This window comes from Oryza brachyantha, chromosome 7 (assembly GCF_000231095.2).
Source record: "Oryza brachyantha chromosome 7, ObraRS2, whole genome shotgun sequence".
NCBI classification, from domain to species: domain Eukaryota; kingdom Viridiplantae; phylum Streptophyta; class Magnoliopsida; order Poales; family Poaceae; genus Oryza; species Oryza brachyantha.
In genome coordinates, this window is record NC_023169.2 from 15,987,892 (window position 1) to 16,007,701 (window position 19,810).

The following is a 19,810-nucleotide window of genomic DNA, read 5'->3' on the forward strand; positions in this document are numbered from 1 at the left end:
GCAATAGTGGTGGCAGGAGCGTCTCTAATATAGGGATAAAAATTAAATGCTAAAAACTCTATATTAGAGCTCTTCTAACAAATAAAACTAGGACAAAACTTGCAAAGAATCAAAATGAACATGATCTATGTGTATTGACCTTGCCAAATTTTTGGCAATACCAGATTATGCTTTTTTCAATAGATGGTAAGATTTATTTGGCAATAAAATGAACTTGACGGAACGTTGTTTTTTTATGCATTGCCCGTATTTCTATCTAACTAACCTAACTACTAATTGTCCTAATCATACTTTTATTCATGTGTACAGTGAATGCATGACTGCCAAACTAAAGTAAGTTGCATATTTTCCTTTCAATGAACATTTTCTATTTCTCTACCATGGATATTTTGTGACCCTATAAAAATTATTAATAGAACAAACTATTATGCAGTAACTTTTTATTTGAAACATGCACACTGCTCAACAAATATTATACATAGAATGATGTGTGTACGAAAATATAGGCAAATCATGGTCTCATATCTCCTCTTTCGCTTATAAGCAAAATTTTGATTTTTAAAGCTTAATTTCAAAATTAAATTTTGATTCTTATCATAGCTTATCATACAACACTTTTGCTTTTAAATAACAGTAAACACGTATGTAAAAACTTTATTCATAAATATTTTTTCTATTATTAATAAGCTTGTGCACGTGTACACCACACGAATGTGGTGATTCAGGCAACAGTTTGAATGTGTTTTTGTCATACAAGCACATCTACAAACACAATATAAACGTATCACTATGCAGTAAACCCATATATAAAATTATGACCACTTTACTAGTAGTACTTATCTCAAACATGAAATAAAAGTATAACGAATTGCTAACCAAACTACTGTTGTATTGAACACGATCTTAGGCATTGCAGATTGCCCAAAAAACCAACCATGAGTAGTGCACGACTCCAACGCGAGGCCCGGGTCCAAATCAAACCCGTGCCAGCCGCCTCTGGGCCCACTGCCAGTCTGCAACCCACTGGCGCACGCCTATCCCCTCCCAGATCCGACGGCTCTCCTAGCCCCACCCCCAAACGGACGGTCAAAAATCCACAGCACCAGCAGATCGATCCACCCCCAATCGGCTTACACGTGGGTCCCACCATAGGCAGGTCCCCACCCTGTCAGTGACTTACCCACGCGAGCCCACCCGTGAGAAAGCAACCCGATACATTAACTAATAATATCTCTCCCTCAAAGGAAAACGATACGAAAAAAAACCAGAAAAAGAGAGAGAAAGAGGGAAAAAAAAACAGAGCCGAGAAAAAGATGCTTTTGGCATCATCCAGCCCACCCCGCCTCCACGCCCGCTCCCTCCTCCTCTCAAAAGAAACACACGCCTCTCGGATCGCGCCACGTCAGCGATCCGCGGCACCCGATCCGAGCGCTCCCATTGGCCGCGCGGGCGACCCGCGCTGCCACCTCCCCTGCGCCGAGTCCACGGTGCACCCCGTGAACCGCCCCTCCCCTTCCTCCAATGGGGAGGTAAACACCCTCCCCGTATATATCACTCCGTTTCAAATCCTCTCGAAGGCCGAACACCCCGGAAAAAAATATTTATTTTTTTTAAAAGAGAAATTGAGGGGATGGACGAGGCGTGGGAGAGGGCGGTGGAGGCGGCGCTGCAGGCCGCTGGGGACGGGGGGAGCTCGTCTCCGGCGAGGAGCCTGACGCTGGATGGCGCCGTGAAGTGCCTGCACGGGCGGCTCCCCGCGGCGGAGATTCTGGAGCGGTACCAGAGCCTGGAGCACCTGTCGATCGCCGGCGTCGGGGTCGCCTCGCTCGCCGGGTTCCCCCGGCTGCGGAACCTGACGCGCCTGACGCTCTCCGACAACCGCATCGCCGGCGGGCTCGACCACCTCGTCGCCGCGGGGCTGGGCGCGCTGCGCGACCTCGACCTCAGCAACAATCGAATCCAGGACGTGGGCGACCTCGCGCCGCTGGCCAACCTCCGACTCGTCTCGCTCGACCTCTACGAGTGCCCCGTCACCCGGGTCAAGGATTACAGATCCAAGGTGTTCGGCATGATCCGGACGCTCAAGTACCTCGACAAGATGGACGCCGACGAGAACGAGCGGCCAGAGTCGGATGACGACGACGACGACGGGGATGGCGATGGCGACGGTGAGGAGGAGGAGGACGACGATGATGACGAGGATGAGGATCCTGGCAGCGGCGAGGTGGCCAACGGAGGCGTCTCCCACCCGCGTGGTGGCGTGGCGATGCACCCGGTGGAGGTGAATGGGGTCATCGATGTGGACGAAGATGAGAGCGATGCCGATGAGGTTGTGCCGAACGGGGGAGCCGAACACCACCATGGCGCGAATGGGTTTCGGGTCGCGGCGGTTGGGGGAGCCCCTGACGAGGATGAATATGTGGAGGAGGAAGACGACGATGATGAGGAAGACTACGATGAGGAGGATGATTTGGGGGAGGAGATCGATGAGGATGGTGATGACGAAGACGCTGTTATTGAGGTGCATGATGTGCCAAGTAGTAGTGATGAGGAGGAAGATGGCATCGAGGACGAGGATGATGAGGACGATGAGGATGAAGAGGAGGTTGAGGATGATGGTGAGGAGGCTGAGCCAGAGATTAGTGGGAGGGTAGCTTTGCCAGTGGGGGACGGCGTTGGAGAAGAGATTGATGGGCATGAGCATGGAGAGGGGGAAGATGAGGATGAGAACGGTGAGATTGGAGAGGAGGATGGCGAGAGATTGGAGGATGATAGGGTTTATGGGGAGGAGAATGATGACGAAGACGAGGATGTGGATGATGAGGTATTACACATTTCACATTGATTTCTTCCAAGCGTTTAAGATATTTGATATTCATTGCAATGTTTGTTGGTAATGGTACCAATAGTTTATACTATTCTCTAGTAAAATTGATTACCAGTGCTCGGTTGCAGATTTCATGTTTCTGGGAGATTTACTAGTTCATGTAACTGGTATGTGGTTGTTTGTTTAGTAGCGCAGAATGTTTTTGGGCGTGCTGAATCGGATCTTGAAATGTTAGGTTTCCTTTCCATAGCCTGAGTTTTGGCTGTTTAATGTTTTGCACTGTTATAGCAGGGATAATCATTTTTACCGCATTTACCTTAGCATGATACATAGGACCAGGGATAACCATTTTTGCCTCAGTGACCTTAGCATGATACATAAGAGCACTTTAGTGACTTGTGCTCCATCAGTATTAGAAGGCGTATATGTGTGATTTATGATTTGTGTATTAGTACTTTGTTATGTGTTCATTCTTTTTGAAATTCTAGATATGGCTCTTGCCCAAAAATGACAGGGAAGTGAGGAATTAGTGTGCTTTAGATGTGATTTGGTATATATATGTATAACAACAGAGTTAAAATTCTTACATACAGACAGAAAAACAAGGTTTTGAAACACTGCTTCTGAAGTTTCTTTTTTAATAAAAAATTGGCAATTGCTTAAAAGAAAAAAGAATGACGCATCTATTAGACCTGGGATTTCATAAGGGTTTTTATGGCCTTACTTGATATCCACAGCTATGTCATCTGCTTTACTAGTAAATATATAGTGTTTCAACTTTAATTTTGATGATATTTCGGTTTTATCAGTGCTAGATGTTTTGCATGAATTTCTTTCTTTCTGGCCTATCTTTATGCCATGTTTCATTATATATTATCATTGATTGTATAAAATTGTACAGACCTGTACTTTTATCTTTTGTGCCATCAGAAGTTGCTTTGGTTTTTGCCTACACCCTAACTGTGCAATTTATTTGCTAAATATCTTTGTAGGTACATCTCCTGTCACGCTTGCCCTTTACTTCATGTTTTTTTTCACATTTGTTTTATTATGTTAACTCTGCGTATAGGACGTTTCATTCCTTGGCAGGTTAATGCTTTTACATATGAAGATTGTTGATGTTTACTATGGCTTTGACAGCACAGATTTATTTCTTACACTGATAGGAAACTTCACTGTCTTTCAGCAAATGCATAATTACTTTGTCTATGTTTTTGTTTTCAATCTGTTGCTGCATGTATGTTAAATCCTTGAATCACGGAGTATTTAAAATAGCTAAAAGAAAAACTGTTGAAACACAGTTCTAATGAGAATTCATCAATTTTTACCGTCTCAGGATGAAGACACAGAATATCTTGTCCAGCCAATTGCTCAGCCTCAGGCCATGGCCATTGGAAACGACCTCGACGCAGCTGAGGCTGATGATGCCGATGAAGACAGAGATGAGGTTGATGACGATGATGATGGTGGCACGGACTTGCCCTCATCCTCGCAGGGCGCCAAGCGGAAGAGAGATGATAATCCATCGGGCAGTGGGGATGATGATGAGGATGACGATGGTGTTGAGGATCTGAGGCCCTTCAAGCACCACTGACCAAGCAGCAATGTACATGGATCTCTCCCTCCCCTCCTCCTCAGCTAGAAAGAAGCAAGCAGCAGCAGCAAATAGAAATGGTGGGTTTTCCCCTGTTTTTCTTAGCGTTTTTCTTGTAAACACTTTGGATTCAGAGAGCTTCTTCATCCATCCTCCTCTTCAAACATCAGATTTTAGGAGGGAAAATGGAGATACCTGTGTAGCAGCTTAGCTAGTTAGCCATGGCAGCTCAGTTAAGTTAAGCGGTTCAGTTCGGTGCAGTTCAGTTCATTGCCTCCCCCTCTAGCCTTCATCACCTCTTTCCTATATTTTTTTCCCTCCAGAATTTCAAATGGTAGTTATAAGACCCAGGTTTCCCTCCTCCCTTTCAAATTTCTGTTACATTGGCAGTGTAGCCAATGTGTTCCCGGTGCTCAAACTGTAGTTTCCCTCCAAAGGAAAAGCCCGGGAAATGGCCCCCCTTTCAAATGCTCACCCGGACACCCGGTAGCCGTTGCCTTCCCACATTTGAAATTTTATACTTTGCCCTAGTTGTTGAACTCTTGCTGTGGGTGGTTCTTTACTGGTAGGAAATGTGGACGACGCTGCCTCCCACCGGGGGGCTTCTCTACGTGGGCGCTGCCTGCTTTGAGATAGGTGAAACGGCTGTGGTTGCAGCGATGCGCGCCGCTCGCTCGCTGCAGCCGAACCGGGCTCCCGGACCTCCCGGTGCTCTCTGCAGTAAGACGAGGAGCATTATTATTTACCAATTTTTGGACCGAGCGGAAGCAAAGCAACAAAAGCCCGCGGTGGCGCAGCAGCGCCGTGTCCACGGCCCCTACCGTGGTCCTCTCCCACTGCCCAGCGGGCCCCACCTGCAGTTGGTGCACTCCACCCTCACGGGGAACTGACGCGCACCGATTTTTTTAACCGAGGTGTGGCGGTAACTAGACCGGCGGCGGTGATGCGAACCTCCCCGGTGCGGAGTGGGTGGCGCGTTGTCGGTGAGCGGCTCGAGGGGGTCGGGTGGGAGATTCGGCCGGATTTGGATGGACGCCACCCCCTCTTTCCCTTGGATGCTTCTCGCTTCTTTAATTCCGTCCCGCGTGCTGGATTGCCGGTATTGCCCCTCGTCGCTGGGGCCCACCGGCTTGAGTTGGCCACCCACAGCTGGCACCCCAACTTTGACACGTCTCCGTGCCCCGGGGCAGCTCTCGTAGATTAAAGAAACGGCGTGCGGGGCCCACCTCTCGGGTGGGCCCGCGGGTCAGTGGGTAGTGGTAGTGGGTGTAGATGAGCTCGCAGCGGTGGGTCACGTGCACCGGGTCCATGTCACGTACGGTGACTGGGAGGTGGGTCCCCGGACGGGTGGCTAGCCTCGTCTGACCATGTGGTCCGTGTCTAGGTAAGCCAGCTCAGGCTGGCGCACGCTATGCCCGTGACGCACCGCTGGCGCGTTGGGGATGGATCGGATGCCGTGGATCGATCGATGGGTCGTGGATCGGGCGGCGGGTGTGATGGGCCGTTTGTTTTTCCTTTTTTTTTTCGAGAAAAGGTCATTTTACCTCCCTCAACTCATCTCTAAATCTAATTCACATCGCTCCGTTGTAAAACCAGACACTTTGACTCCCTTAACTCCATAAGCCAGTTCAACTTAGCACCCTAAGCGGTTTTGCTAAAGATTTTTATGTGACATGGCACTTGGACCGGATGACTTGGACGCTGACGACGGTCCATCTTGCCGTGCCGTCTCCGGGTGCTCTTCCTCCTCCCACCTTGCCATGCGTGTCTTCCATGCAATCGATCAGCCAAGAAACGAGAAAAAAGAAAAGGTCCTGCAAAACTATTCCGCCAGGCAATATATACCCTATGTTGCTACCGTATACCCTATGTTGCTACCGGCCATAACAGAAACGAGATTGGTAGCTGAAGGAATTAACTAAATATCCAATATCCAGATAGAGTATGTGCGGGCGTACAGCTACTAGATTCAAACATGTACATGTACATGGCGATGACATAATCGAGCATGCTTTGGTTCATTCAATTTTCTTGCGCCGATTGAACGAGGCGTCACGGTCCTCCCCACCAGTCACCGCGGCACCGTTTAGGTACTGGCGCATGAGGCGCGGACGTGCGTGCAAGGCACATAATCGGCAGCAATGGAGCAGAGGATCTCGCGGCCGTTGCCTAGTCGAGGGAACGGTAGCTATCAGAGACGATGCCGAGGGTAGGGAGAGACGGAGGGGTGTGTGCTAGCTTGCACGACGAATTTCTTAGTTGAAACATGGGCTAAATTAAATATCTTTGATAAAGACAAATTATTAAATTCAGCTAAAGATTAAGACAAATATACAACTCAGTTAAAACTTAAAACCTCAAAGATGAGGTGAGGAATTTTTTGTGTGGGAGGACCGACAAATTGAGGAAACTGTGGTTTTACAGTAGTAAAGATATAAGCCCCACACATTTTGTTCTAATTTTTATTTTTTTAGTTTTATCTATAATGCTACATCAGCGTTAAAACCAGACTCAATACTACCTTGAAATTTGATTTGCACCGGTTTTAGAAGATGAGAGATGCATTGTAACCGGATAAAAATCAAACTCGTCTTATAGTTGAGGGAGGCAAAATGACCTTTTTCACTTTTTTCTCTTGCTTGCGCGTATTGCGCACGGCGCCTACGTGGACCGGGCCCACGGGGTGGGCCGTGGGCGCCGGGAGCGGAGCGAAAGGGTGGACGTGGTTGGTGATGGGCGGCCGGGTGGGTGAGTGGAAGTCAAAAGTGGTGGTGGTGCAGGTGGGGAAGTGGGGCCACGTGGGACCACTTGTCAGTCGCGTGGGAGGGAGGAGATGGGTGGGAAACGGCGCGCGCGGCGAGGTGTTCGGCTTCGGATTCCGTCTACGCCTCTGCCTCCGCCTCCGCCTCTTCCCACGGCGCAGTTGCCTCTCCGCCTCTCATCCCCAACTGCCCGCTTTTTTTGGTTTAGAATGTTTTTAACTGATAGGAGCGAGTTGCATGGGGAAAAAATTGGAGGAATGATAAGATTTAAGTTGATATAAAAATAATTCCTTACAGTTTATTACTATAATCCGAATGGTACAATATGAATTAATCCTTACAAAGAGGTTCTTTGTTTGTCCATAAATGCATCAACAAACTCTGAAGTTCTTCTGCAAATACTGTAATTAGAAGTAAGGAATTTTCTTCTGTAATTAACAAACTCTGTAGTTCTTCCGCAAATACTGTAATTAATAAACTCTGTAGTTCCTCCTTGTGCTAAAGAAATAAGGAAGTTTCTTTTGTAGTTAGAAGTTTCAACGAACCTAATCTACTTTTTTTTGGACTGGTCGATATATTAATGCTTTTCTTTGGAACATATAAATTATATTTTTATTTTTAACTGAATTATTATACTACCTCATTTTGGGATGTTGATTTGAATTGACTGAACAAACAAAGTGCTGCAATTTGAAAGAAAACACCATCAGGGGAAGAAGTTGTTTATGTTGGAACTCAAAAAGGCCCATAATCACCATCACGTATTGCAACTAATCTTATCGTACGGCCCAGGGATGACGAACCAAATGGCTGGCTTGGAGGCGGCGTGCTGCTCCTGCCGCGATCGCCACTGATCGAGCTGCTGTTTCCGAACAAAGGGGGCGGTTTTTTTAAACTGATATCACGACGTTTAACCAGATATTAGAATAGATTTTCGGGCACAAATAAAAAAATAAATTATAGATTCCACCAAAAAATTGTAAGACGAATGTTTTGAGCTTAATTGATCTGTTATTAGCACATGTTAGTTACTGTAACACTTATAGCTAATCATGGTCTAATTAGACTCAAAAGATTCGTCTCACGATTTTTCTATAACTATACAATTAATTTTTTTATTTATATTTAATGCTCTATTTATATGTTTAAAGATGACAAATTTTAGAAACTAAAGCCAAAGAAGATAGAGTAGTGGCGGGAAACCGATGCCATCCAACTGAAACCAGTGGACGGGAAGCGAGCACCAGCCAGCTACCACCACCTCCTCCTCCTCGCCGGCCGTCGCCCTCTGCCAAGAACGAGCTCTAGACGGTCACCTCTCATCGGTCGATCGGTTCTCCCTCTCCCATGGCGGCGACCCAGCCTCTGCGCCTCGTCAGGCCGACCCCGCTCGCGCGCGGCCGGTGCAAGTGCTCCGCCGCCGTCCCGCTCGTCTTCGGCCGGCAGCGGCTGCCGCTCCTCGTCGCCTTCCCTCGCGGCTCCGGCTCCGGCGCCTCCTGCTCCGCCGTGCAGGAATCATCCGCCGCCGCGGCCGCCACCACTGGTCCGCCCCCAATTGCGTGGTCACTGTGCAAAAGAAACGAATTGGTGTTGATTTGATCAGTGATTTGCCGATAGAAAGGTGCTGTTTTTTTGTTGTTGTTGTTGATCTTGTGCTTGCTGTGACGTTTTGTGATGTGCAGTAAGTGAGAAGAAGGATGCGGCCGATGACAAGAAGGAAGCCACCGCAGAGGCAAAGCCCGCAGCGAGTAAGCCTGCCGCGAAGCCGAAGAAGCCTCCGGTGAAGGCGCTGCCGGAGATGATGCAGGAGGAGATCATCCCCCCGCTGATGGCGGCTCTGGAGGCGGAGGATGACGTGTCCCAAGTGGAGCTCTCCTTCCAAGACAACAGGGTGAGTGCCCACTTCATTGCTGGAAAGTATCACACTACGTTTTAGCATTCGTAACTGTTTCAGAAATCAGAATAGAGTAGTCTGAAGCTTGTTGATGTGTGACTGTATTAATTCAGCATGATTTGTCTTGAAATGTGCAAGTTGGCAACTTGGTATAAGCTAGAAAGTTACAGATGATATGAAGCAATTCAGCAGAGCATAGTGAGTAGCTTGATGAATGTTAAACAAGTCAAGTAACGGTCAATGTTGCCTGCTATTTGTAGTTGAACGGAGTAGGTTTCTTATTGCATATTTATCTTTCGCATTCAGCCCAGCTCTAAATACTAGCATCTCTGATGATCTACAAATCCCCTGTAGAATAACACAACATACCAATTTTTCGTTGTTAAATGTTTGCATTAGAATGTGAGTTTTCACCGAAGTTTTTTTCGCAGGGCGTTTTGCACAAAAGTTTTTCCTCATCCTTATGAGCTGTATAGTTTATCTTATGAGGATACAACTCATAACTCATAAGGAATGATAATGACCAACAACTCTGCTATGTTCCATTATTAAGTAAGCGGACATTGCTAATCCTTGTTTTGATGAATTGCAGTTGGAGGGCTCCTTCGTTAAGGACGACGTTCCCTATTACTTCTGGGCCTTCTTCCCAAATGGAGACCTCACAGGTAAAAGCTTGTACCTCGTACACCTTTCTCAATTCTTTTCCTGTGATACAACAAGACTAGCAGTGCTGTTTTCTCCCTGCTGAGAAGTTTGCGCACGACCATACTTCAGTGCGTTCGCATAACCTACATTTTTCGCCTTCTTAATTGCGAACTGTAAACTACCGGCCTCGATATATTGATACTCCCTCCATCTCTAAATATTTGACGTCATTGACTTTTTTATACACGTTTGACCGTTCGTCTTATTCAAAAAGTTTATATAATTATTAATTATTTTTATATCATTTCGTGTATTGTTAAATATATTTTTATGCATATATATAACTTTACATATTTGACAAAAAAAATTGAATAAGATGAATAATCAAACGCGTATAAAAAAGTCAACGGTGTCAAACATTTAGGACGGAGGTAGTATTTATCTAGGTGTTAAAAAGACCAACATGCCGGCTAGTATGCAAGAGCATATTTTGTAGCACATCATCATATCATCATCATAATCAAAGATATAAGCACATAGCTTTTATTCAACGCCTTACAATTTTTACACTTCTCATCTCAATGATTAACGCAGGACCAAAGGGCTTTGCGCTTTCATCGTATGCCACAGAAGTGAGCACCATCGAGCCCTTTCTGATCGATGAGAAGAGGGCAAATGCCAAGTATGTGGTGTTCTGGGTCTACAAGAGGCTGGCTGGCCAAGGGATCCTCCCTGTCTGGAAGGAAGAGGAGGGTGAGGGTGAGGGTGAGTCTGCAGAGTAGCCACTCAAAAAAGAGCAGAGATGTATAGACACAGGTTGCTCTGAGAGTCTGAATATACATTGAGCATGCCTAATTGTGAATGCTGTAAAGATGTAAAGTCCATCTGCTAATATATCACAGATAATCTTGATGTTCTTTTTGGAAGGAAGATCTCAATGTCTGAACCTTGCATCTCTTTCTTTGGTGTCATGCCAAGTAGAAGTAATTCAGTCTATCAGCAGCTGAAAATTGCCATCTGTTTTTATTTTGGAGGAGGAAGAAAAAATGCTCTCTTTTGCTGATTCTGTAATGTCAGTGTCAAGGTAGTGTATCTGTTTGGTTGGGCCATGTCCGTGGGCTTGTCTGGGCCGGGCCGGGCCGGGCCTATCAGGTTCTATTGAAATGTTGGTCACGATCATCGAGTGAAGTGTAAAGATGGAGATACGGCCACGTGTCATCTGAAAGGTATGGTATGTGGAGATTATTATCCCATAGTCCTAGCTGTCGCACTCCATCTCCTTCAGTCTTTGCCATTATCTGATCCTGAGATGACCATATGCATGGTTCCTCACAGAGAAGGATAGAAGGGAAATTGAATCCTAGATATTATATTCGTCCTTTGGCCTTTTCCCCCTAAAATTCCTGAAGTAGAATATACAAAGTAACTTTGGCATTTTAAGAGCCTGATCTACCACCTTTTTTTTCGCAAAGAAAACCTTCTCAAATTTACAACTGCGATGATTTTGTGGCCTATGAATTTATTGGAGGCCCCGTTCTTTTCAGTTTTTCAGCTAATAAAGGTATAGTTTATTTGTACAATGCTTTTAAAATATAGTTTTTCAACAACGTTTTATACATGTAATCCTCCAGTTTCATACTATAAGACGTTTTTACCATATCTAGATTTATCCATGGATCAATTAATATGTTTTATACATATGTTGAGATTTATTAGCATACATATAAATCCAAAGAGAAAAAAAAACTTATAATGCCAAACGGAGACAATACTAGTTCTTAAGTTATTTGTTAACTTATACTCTCTTTTGAAGTAATCGGTTAATTTAATTTCGAACAACCCAGCTTCCAATAAAATAAAATAGAGAGAATAATATACTAATCAATTCCTCCATTCCAAAATAACTTTATATTTCCATTTCAAATTTAAATGTCAAGATTATTTTAGAACCGAGTGTCCGAGTATAGATGATTGGAACATGACATTACCCTTTGTCTCTTCTATCCGTATGTTGAGTTTTACGTGTAATAAGAAAAAAAAATGATCTTTGCATTTTTCCTTAAAGTTCATTAAACTTTATACCACACAAAATTCTTGCAGAAACAAAAATCTTTGTTCTTGTTGTTCCATTGCAACGCTGACTCCCACTTTAAAAACCCCAACAAACTGAAGCACACTGAACCGAACACACGCACGCACGTGCCCACGCAGCCGCAGTTAGCCATATCGCCGCCCGCCCAGGTCGCCATGCTCGCCTACCTCCTCCACGCCCCCGCCGCCGCCGCCGCCGTGGTGCCCAGCCCGCTCTCCCTCCGGTCGCCGGCGCCGGCGGCCGCCCAGAGGACGCCCTTCCTCCCGTCGTGCCCCATCCGCGTGCCGCCGCCGAGGAGGGGGCGCGCCGCCGCCGCCGCCGCCGTGGTGCCCATCGCGGCGTCGCTGCTCGAGGGCCCCGTGCTGGTCTGGGCCGGGAGGCTCTGCCTCTACTACGCGCTCCTCCACATCGGGCTCGCCGGCTCCCCCCGCAGCCCCTTCCTCTCCCACGGTTGGTACAATATTAATCGCGTGCGTTCGCGGCTGCAAGCGCAGCGCGGCGGGCTCGATTCCGTTAATGGCGGGGTTTTTGATGCCCGCGTCGTGTTTGCTGTGCAGAGATTGGCGACGACGGCGCCGGGGACAGCGACCTAGGGTTCTCCAAGTGGGCGGAGAAGCTGCGTGGCAGCGCACCAGGTTTTGTGCAGTTCCATTCAAAAAAATCTGTTTACCTGTTATTCTGAGTTTATTGATTGAGCCTTGTTAAAATACGAAAGGTGTGTGGATTCTGTAATCAGTAGGAGAATGTGGATCGTGGATAGGAAATATTCCTCAGTATCGGGTGGATAGCGTGCTTTCTGCTAGCTTGAGAGTGCATGCAATTACATCTCTGGATTGGGTTTAGATTTGGGACCACAAAGGTGGAAAAAATATGTATATCATATCGTGTGAAAAAGGAAGTTTTCTGTCTGTGTTTACAGAGAAGTAATTTTTTGGCTGTAGAAAAAGCAAAAAGTGTGGTGGATTGATACCATAAGGGAACAGAAACGTATAGAAGATTTGTTTGCCATGGATATGGGAATCAGATTCTTTGATGTTTTACTGATTAATCACATAACATATTGGAGGCCTTAAATGTGTCTGGAGGATTCTGTAGACTTATTTAGTTATTATGATATGCAAGAAAATCATTTCTGAAACAAGAATAGTTTACCACGGATATGTAAAGTCTGACACTTCGGTTACTATTCTTTGGTGCAGTTAATGCAAGTTTTCTACTTCTGATGTGTAACACCTTGGTATTATTAAAGAAGAATGCATTTACTGTGTCGAATCTAACTATGTTAGGATCATTTTGTTTTCTTTTTGATATGATCAGACAACATGCTTGTGTTCCGACAACATGCTTGTGTTCCCAAGCTGGATTTGATGTTTTGTGTGTCAAATTTCTATAAGATTGTGACATTGTGTCTAGGACTCTAGGTGGAAAGAAACCAAACATAACCCAAGTATTATAGCTTAAGCAGCTCACAAGGGAAGCATCATCATTTTGGTAAACAGAGTGATTTTGGATCCAGTATTGCAGATATTATCATTGGTTATATTGTTGGATAAACAATTGTGGTTCCAGATTTGTATTCCATTGCTTCGTTCATGTATTGGACTATGGTTCTGATCAAATTTACATTCATCTTCATTCACGGAGTGGATAAACAAAGTGCATGTTTTTCTTATTCAGGAGAAAATGAAGCTCAGGATAAGAGGAAGCTAGTTAGCAAATGGAAACCAACGACTAAAGGCACACTGAAGAGGACTTACCGAGTTCGCTCAAAAGAAGAAGGTCGGCGGATTCTTAAAGAAATTGCTTTGGTTCTCTCTGAAGATGACCACTTTGTGGATGCGTCCACTCACAAGGTGATTTTGTCCCTTAATTCAGCAAATACACTTTTCAGCTATTTTGTTTCATAATTTAATAATAAGATGCTTCAATAAGAAAAACTGAGATATTAGGCATGTTTCTTGCACTTGCTGTAAAATCGGCGCTCTCCTAACTGAATGTTGCTTACAATCAGGGCTGTCAAATAAGGAGGGAAAGCGCACATGGTGAGAGTGTGTGCTGCTATAACGTGAGAGCTTTGTTTGATGAGCTTCCTACTCCCCACCTAGTTTTGGAGATTACAGCTTTCCCTGCTGGACCTCTTACTGATAACGACTACCGCAAGGCCGAGAGGCTCGAACTGGTGCTGAGGATGAGTGCTTCCATCTAAATCAGATCACCCATTTTCCATTTCACCTTACTTTTGCCCAAGTTGTAAATTTTCTACCAATGGGCCTGTAAATCGATTCAGTGTTGCTAAGAACTACTTGTAAAACCTGAATTCTGCCCGACCTCCTTAGATCATTTTAATGGAAAATTTCTTTGCTACTAACTGTTGGCAAGTGTCTAATTCATGGGCCATTTACTGCCCTGTTTATCATCCATATACCGCTTAATTTCAGAATGTGTTCTTTGACACCAATATGGGATCATCCAATTTCAGAACGTGTTGTACGACTCCAATATGGGACCATACAGACTTTGCGATGTCAGTGTGTTATTTGTTAGGTTGTCACATCAAATGCAAACACTTAACAGTAGGAGCCAGCATGATGCAAACTGCACAATTCACGGAGGACCATCAGTCCAGGGTTCTACCTTAAGAGCTCAGTATTTAGATTACAGCAGGTACAGACAGAACTGTCCACAAACAGAACCAACAGTCAGTCGATCAGTGCAGCAAATTGCAGTGCCTTTTAGTTACAGGAAACTTAAAAAGGGAACCACACATGTTTTGGTCCATTTTTGAGGATGAAACTACATTTTCCATCATGTAATTTCATAAGCCAAGGATGAATTGCCACCAAGCAGTGATGGTGCTAGAGCTGAGACCACTTTCACCTCATCATGGAAACGCGCTGGTGCATAGCATTGTTCGCAACCAGCTTACCGTCTCCAGCATTCTGCGCTCTGAAGCCCATTGTGGGACGGAATCCAGCAGGCGGGAGGTGGTTCTGCTCATGGTTACCCAACATTTCTCTGCTGGCTGAAACACTTGCAGGTTCAGAGGGAGCGGATGCCGAAGGCGGCGTGCAACCGGGGCCGCTCTGAAGGCATGATGCCCTATTGCCAGGGGCCTTGGTGGAGCTTGCACCACCGGATGCCTCCTCCTCCTGCTGCTTCTGCTCCTCGAGCTGCTTCGTGTTGAGGAACCGCCCTCCCGATCCACGAGCCCGCTTCATGGCATGACGATGCCGGGATTCATGGAGGTATGGCTGAGAAGGCAGGAGAAATGGTTTTAACTTGTAGCAGGTAATTTCCAGGTGAAAATGTGTAGCTCTAAGTGGCTGTGCCTGTGCCCTACGAAATGAATCTTGTGGTTCTCAAATTAAAAATGAGCAGGAGATGTACACGAATATGCAGAGTAATAGCCTACACTTCAAATATGAAATGGTAATAGCAAAAATATGAAATCATGGAAGCACCACTCATAAACTAATTGCTGTGCACCCATGTGATTAACGAGGATGGTTTGCTGCAGAGACCATTAAATTTATGTTATGTGCGTGCCTCCTGAAGGTCACTGGATAGCACTTCAAATATACATACATATATTTTGATTAATGAATAGCATTAAAATATACTCCGGACCCAGATAAACTCCCTTCTCCCTAAGTAATACCAAGGCAAGAAAATGAATTTGTAGCCAAAGGATATGTATGGTCCAGCAACAGCATGTATCCAAGAGTATTACCTTCCGACCTTTCACCAGCTTATTTTGTGCCTCCAATTTAGCTCGGATCTGTCTCCTTCTAAGGATGGCATGGTACTGCTTTGCATTAACGAATATTGGCTCTTCTGCTGCAGGCTCAACAGGCAATGGCATCCGGGAGTTTGTGGTACCATTTTGCTGGGGATGAACCTGGGTAGCATAAATAAGACAAAAATGACAAATGTTGATGCAGTGACATAAGGAAAGAAAATAATTGGAAATATAAAGGAAATAAGTTCTATAAAGTACAGTATCTAGTGTCTTCAGGAAGATAAAATTTTGATTTCGTGGCATCTTTTAGCTGATAAACTTACAAATGGTTTTCACAAAATCCAGAATCTACTGATAAAGCTGTGATCTGCAATCTAAAAAAGAGGTGTGAATCACATGCAAGCTCCTCCGTTTTATTTAAAAGTATGTTTTTCCTTTTTTTTGTTTCTAAAGTTAATAAAGTTGATGCATGAATCCCCTGCAAATTCCTCTCTTTGATTTATAGCACTTGTTTACTCTTTTGTTTTGCTTTCTGAACTACAACTGCTGAACTTCCATAATGAATACGATCTGTAAAACTCAAGAAATCACAAATAGAAAAAAAAAATGCTGAACTACGAAAGCGAATAAGATCTTTGACATTCAACATATTGTAAATGTATCAAACGGGGAAAATAGATTGATAACATCACCTTCAGCCGTCAAAGATTGCACAAAATTTGATGTGAGAATTGAAATGGTAAAGTGAACTCACAATGGCATGTGAAGCATATCCATTGAAGACCCCACCATAATATGCATCAGCTGTATAGGGAATACAAGCCTAGAACACAATATAGCTGGTCAACTGAAAGTAACATTTAATATAAAGAGGACGACAATTTTCATGATTGCATGAACTTACAAAGGATTGGCTATAGTTGAGTGTTGGAGGCAAAAAAGCAGCTCCAGGATTTCCCAAGGATGATATTGACTTCGTCTTGTCCTGATCTTGCTTCTGATGATCATCATCATTGTCTGAGGGGAAAAAAGACAGTAGCTGTTAAGTTGGGCATCAGAATGATTATAATACAGAAAATCACTATAAATGAGGCATGTGCACTGGAAGGATTAAAAGAAAATCACTGATAAAGCAAATGACTCGAAACTATGACATCACAATTTGCAAAAGATGAGTCCAAGTTACATAGTAACAGCAGTAAAGGAATACGAAGTTCACACAATCCAAAAAAAGGATTGATAAAGACCACATTAACTCTTTTCACAATACAACTACCATAAAGTTAACTAGACTATGCATATATGAGCTCACAAATAATCATTAAAGGTATCACAATTGCTAGAGATTGGATTAATGTTTTGACTGAATCCCTAGAGAAATGATTGCAAACCAGGAAGGAAGCAACATAAAAAAATGTGTTCTAAAGAGACATAATTGAAGAGGAAATTATGTTGCGACCATCGTATCTGATATTATACTAGGACTGGATTACAATTGTGAAAATTCTGTTTAAGTGTTTAAGATCATGCATTACCGGATTGTGTTGAGGTATGTCGCTCATTTGGACTGCTGTCATTCATGGCAGATTCTTCTTGGTGAGACTGGCCAGAATTGCTCGATGGGGAATCTTGATCATACATCTTATTACCTAACTGCTTCATCTGATGATCTTCAGAGAAAAAATCCTACACATGCAGAGGCTAGCTGGTATTTGTTATTCATGGTGCAAGAAGCTAGCAACTGCCAGGTTGTGCCATAAATAATTGCTCCCTCCGTCCCAAGTTACAAGCACTTCTGGTAATTTGCAGAAATTAACGTTGAGGTGAAATTAAGTGAGGGACGACAATGATTGGTTGAGATGAGTAAGTAGGAGGAGAAATGAAATGAGCGATGGTTGTGATTAGTGGAGATGAGTAAGTGGGTGGAGAAGTTAAATAAGAGAGGGTAGTGATTAATTCCTTTTTTAGGAGGATACAATCAAGACGTGCGCACGCACACACACACTACGCTCACACCACCACAAACGAACACACAACCATGTGTGTCCCAAATACACACTTAGGATTGAGATTAGCAGCTTTAAGCCACATTGCACGGATATCGTGCAGATCCACTAAATGCACATGCATATGTATACCCTTTTAGGCCATTCTCAATGCAAGATTTCATTGTGCGGTTTTCAATAGTGTCATCATCAGAATATATTTGAGTGAATGAATAAAACAAGTGCTCTCAATGCAAAACTTCACTTCATAGTTTCATATGCTAACAGACTACTCAAATGTTGCATCCAAATAACCAATAGAAGTTGATTAAATATGTGAAGATGAAACAAATTATTCTCAATGGAGTTTTTAATCCAATTTTATGGTCTAGATATAGCTTTGTATACCAAGTTTCATCACCATGAAACTCAAATCCTCTCTGTCATCATAAATTTTATACCACATTACTATTTTTACCTATGTGGCATATCATTTAATCATTAATGAGATCGAAACCCCCATAAAACCTCCATTGAGACTGGCCTTATGAGGCAATTCAATATTTGATCCCTGGGGTCGAAGACACACCGACTAGTTCTCAAATGGTAGTGATTAGTTAAGATGAGAAAGTAGATGGAGAAATTAAAAGAGAGATGGTTGTGATTGGTTGAAATAAGGGATTAGGTGGAGAAGTACCTATATTTTGGGGCAAAATTTGAATGCTAAAAGTAGCTATATTTTGAGACGAATGGAGTACTACTTACATAGTCAGGCATAGCATGGACTCGATGATCTTCCATTTCTCGTAAAAGTGTTAGCATTATGAGACGGTCTCACTTTAGCCCAAGCACCATTATTTCTCGTGTGCTTCTAAGTAGTCGAATGAACTGACACCTCAAACAGCCTACAAGATAAGTTGCCAACATAAACTTAAACAGAACAGATGGCATGGTAACAAACAAGTCAAGAAAACAACGCGAGTTTGAGTTTGATAGGACATGATAGGGTTTTAAATATAATCCCTTCATATTGGTGGGAACTGTGTATTTTGTTGCCATTAACTGGAATATGATTATGCATAGTTGCTTTGGTTTGTACTCAATAACTGGAACATGATTACTTTGGTTGGTACTCATTAACTGGAATATGATTATGCATAGTTGCTTTCAGTGCCCTAGACAATAGATGTTGCAATAAACTACCTACACACTACTAATAGGTAATAAGAAATAACAGAATCATAAAAACAAATAAAATTATCTACTAGAAAGAGAATCACTACAAAGAGCACACAACATCCTGGACAGACAAAAAAAAATCTGATTTATTGAACAGCCTTATCCAGGGCAACAAGCACAAAAATGCCCCTTAGGTAGCCTGCTCCTACAATACTAAGGTTTATATTTACTGCATGCAGATCATGAAGAGAAATCCTACACTATTTAAATTAGTGGACTGTTATGAGTCTGAAGAAGCCCCTGCAATTGCAATTCATTATAAGAATTTGCCTTAATCAAACCAAATAAGCAGAATAACTATTACAAATACAAACCAGTGCTAAATCAAAACATACCCACAGCAAGCCCACACATTTACAAGCTTATCCGATAAACCGTCACAATTCACACGAAATTTAGCTTATCCCGCAAAAATCCATGGCCTAAAACACCACTCAAACGCATTTCATATACAGTGGCCATCAAACAACAGGGGGGGGGGGGGGGGGGGGGGCAGGGCTTTGACTTCCTGGAAAGCCCGCATCTTGCGACGTCTAAACCGCTCTCTAAAGCACAGCTCCGAATCAAGGCGCAGCAAAGAACCAAAATTATGCAACACCGACCAAGAATCAGAAGAAGAAAAGAACCCAAATTTCCCAGGCTGAACAAGGGAAAAAATGGGGGAAAATCATACGGGGATAAGAAACTAGACCAAACAATCACGACGAACATAGCATGTCGTAATCAAGAACCAAGAAATCCACACCAGGAAAGGAAAAACTGAAGCGACCGACCGACCGACAGCTCTGTGTCATGGACCGCGCATGCAAGAACGCAATTTGGGGATTTCTCCGAGGAGGGAGCAGGAAAACCACATGGATGTACCTCTCTCTCTCGTCTCGCCTCGAGCTCCTCTTCCGAACTCCTCCCTGCCGAATCCTTTTCGAGACTGAGAAATTTGTGGGCGAAGAAGCAGAAATGGGAAGCACGGGGGAGAGAGAGAGAGAGGAGAGGACTGTGCTCTGTGTGCTCTTGCTGCCAAATATGCGACCTG

At 44.0% G+C, this 19,810-nt stretch overlaps 4 protein-coding genes across 7 annotated transcripts; 3 read left to right on the forward strand and 1 right to left on the reverse strand.

The window, feature by feature from the left end:
* The first annotated feature begins 1,564 nt into the window (after positions 1-1,564).
* On the forward strand, positions 1,565-4,691 carry LOC102708352 (acidic leucine-rich nuclear phosphoprotein 32-related protein 1). Its single transcript, XM_006657881.3, has 2 exons — positions 1,565-2,824; positions 4,164-4,691. The coding sequence occupies exons 1-2, from the start codon at positions 1,631-1,633 to the stop codon at positions 4,419-4,421; spliced, it is 1,452 nt and encodes a 483-aa protein (XP_006657944.1). The 5' UTR covers positions 1,565-1,630; the 3' UTR covers positions 4,422-4,691.
* Positions 4,692-8,367: 3,676 nt separating this feature from the next.
* LOC102703323 lies at positions 8,368-10,652 on the forward strand. Its single transcript, XM_006658732.3, has 4 exons — positions 8,368-8,726; positions 8,866-9,074; positions 9,670-9,742; positions 10,317-10,652. The coding sequence occupies exons 1-4, from the start codon at positions 8,531-8,533 to the stop codon at positions 10,502-10,504; spliced, it is 666 nt and encodes a 221-aa protein (XP_006658795.1). The 5' UTR covers positions 8,368-8,530; the 3' UTR covers positions 10,505-10,652.
* A 1,222-nt stretch (positions 10,653-11,874) lies between these two features.
* LOC102703598 lies at positions 11,875-14,252 on the forward strand. The gene is made up of 4 exons (XM_006658733.3): positions 11,875-12,264; positions 12,372-12,449; positions 13,492-13,667; positions 13,826-14,252. Exons 1-4 carry the CDS (start codon positions 11,970-11,972, stop codon positions 14,018-14,020), a joined length of 744 nt encoding a protein of 247 aa, XP_006658796.2. The 5' UTR covers positions 11,875-11,969; the 3' UTR covers positions 14,021-14,252.
* A 387-nt stretch (positions 14,253-14,639) lies between these two features.
* LOC102708632 (nuclear transcription factor Y subunit A-7-like) lies at positions 14,640-19,810 on the reverse strand. 4 transcript variants are annotated; one of them, XM_006657882.3, is made up of 7 exons: positions 19,642-19,810; positions 18,304-18,443; positions 17,089-17,239; positions 16,458-16,570; positions 16,308-16,376; positions 15,545-15,712; positions 14,640-15,065 (listed from the first exon to the last, which is right to left on the reverse strand). In XM_006657882.3, exons 2-7 carry the CDS (start codon positions 18,358-18,360, stop codon positions 14,688-14,690), a joined length of 936 nt encoding a protein of 311 aa, XP_006657945.1. In that variant the 5' UTR covers positions 18,361-18,443; positions 19,642-19,810; the 3' UTR covers positions 14,640-14,687. The 4 variants fall into 4 exon arrangements, with proteins under 4 accessions (XP_006657945.1, XP_015694842.1, XP_015694843.1 ...); XM_015839356.2 differs by having other exon boundaries at positions 17,089-17,258; XM_015839357.2 differs by lacking the exon at positions 18,304-18,443.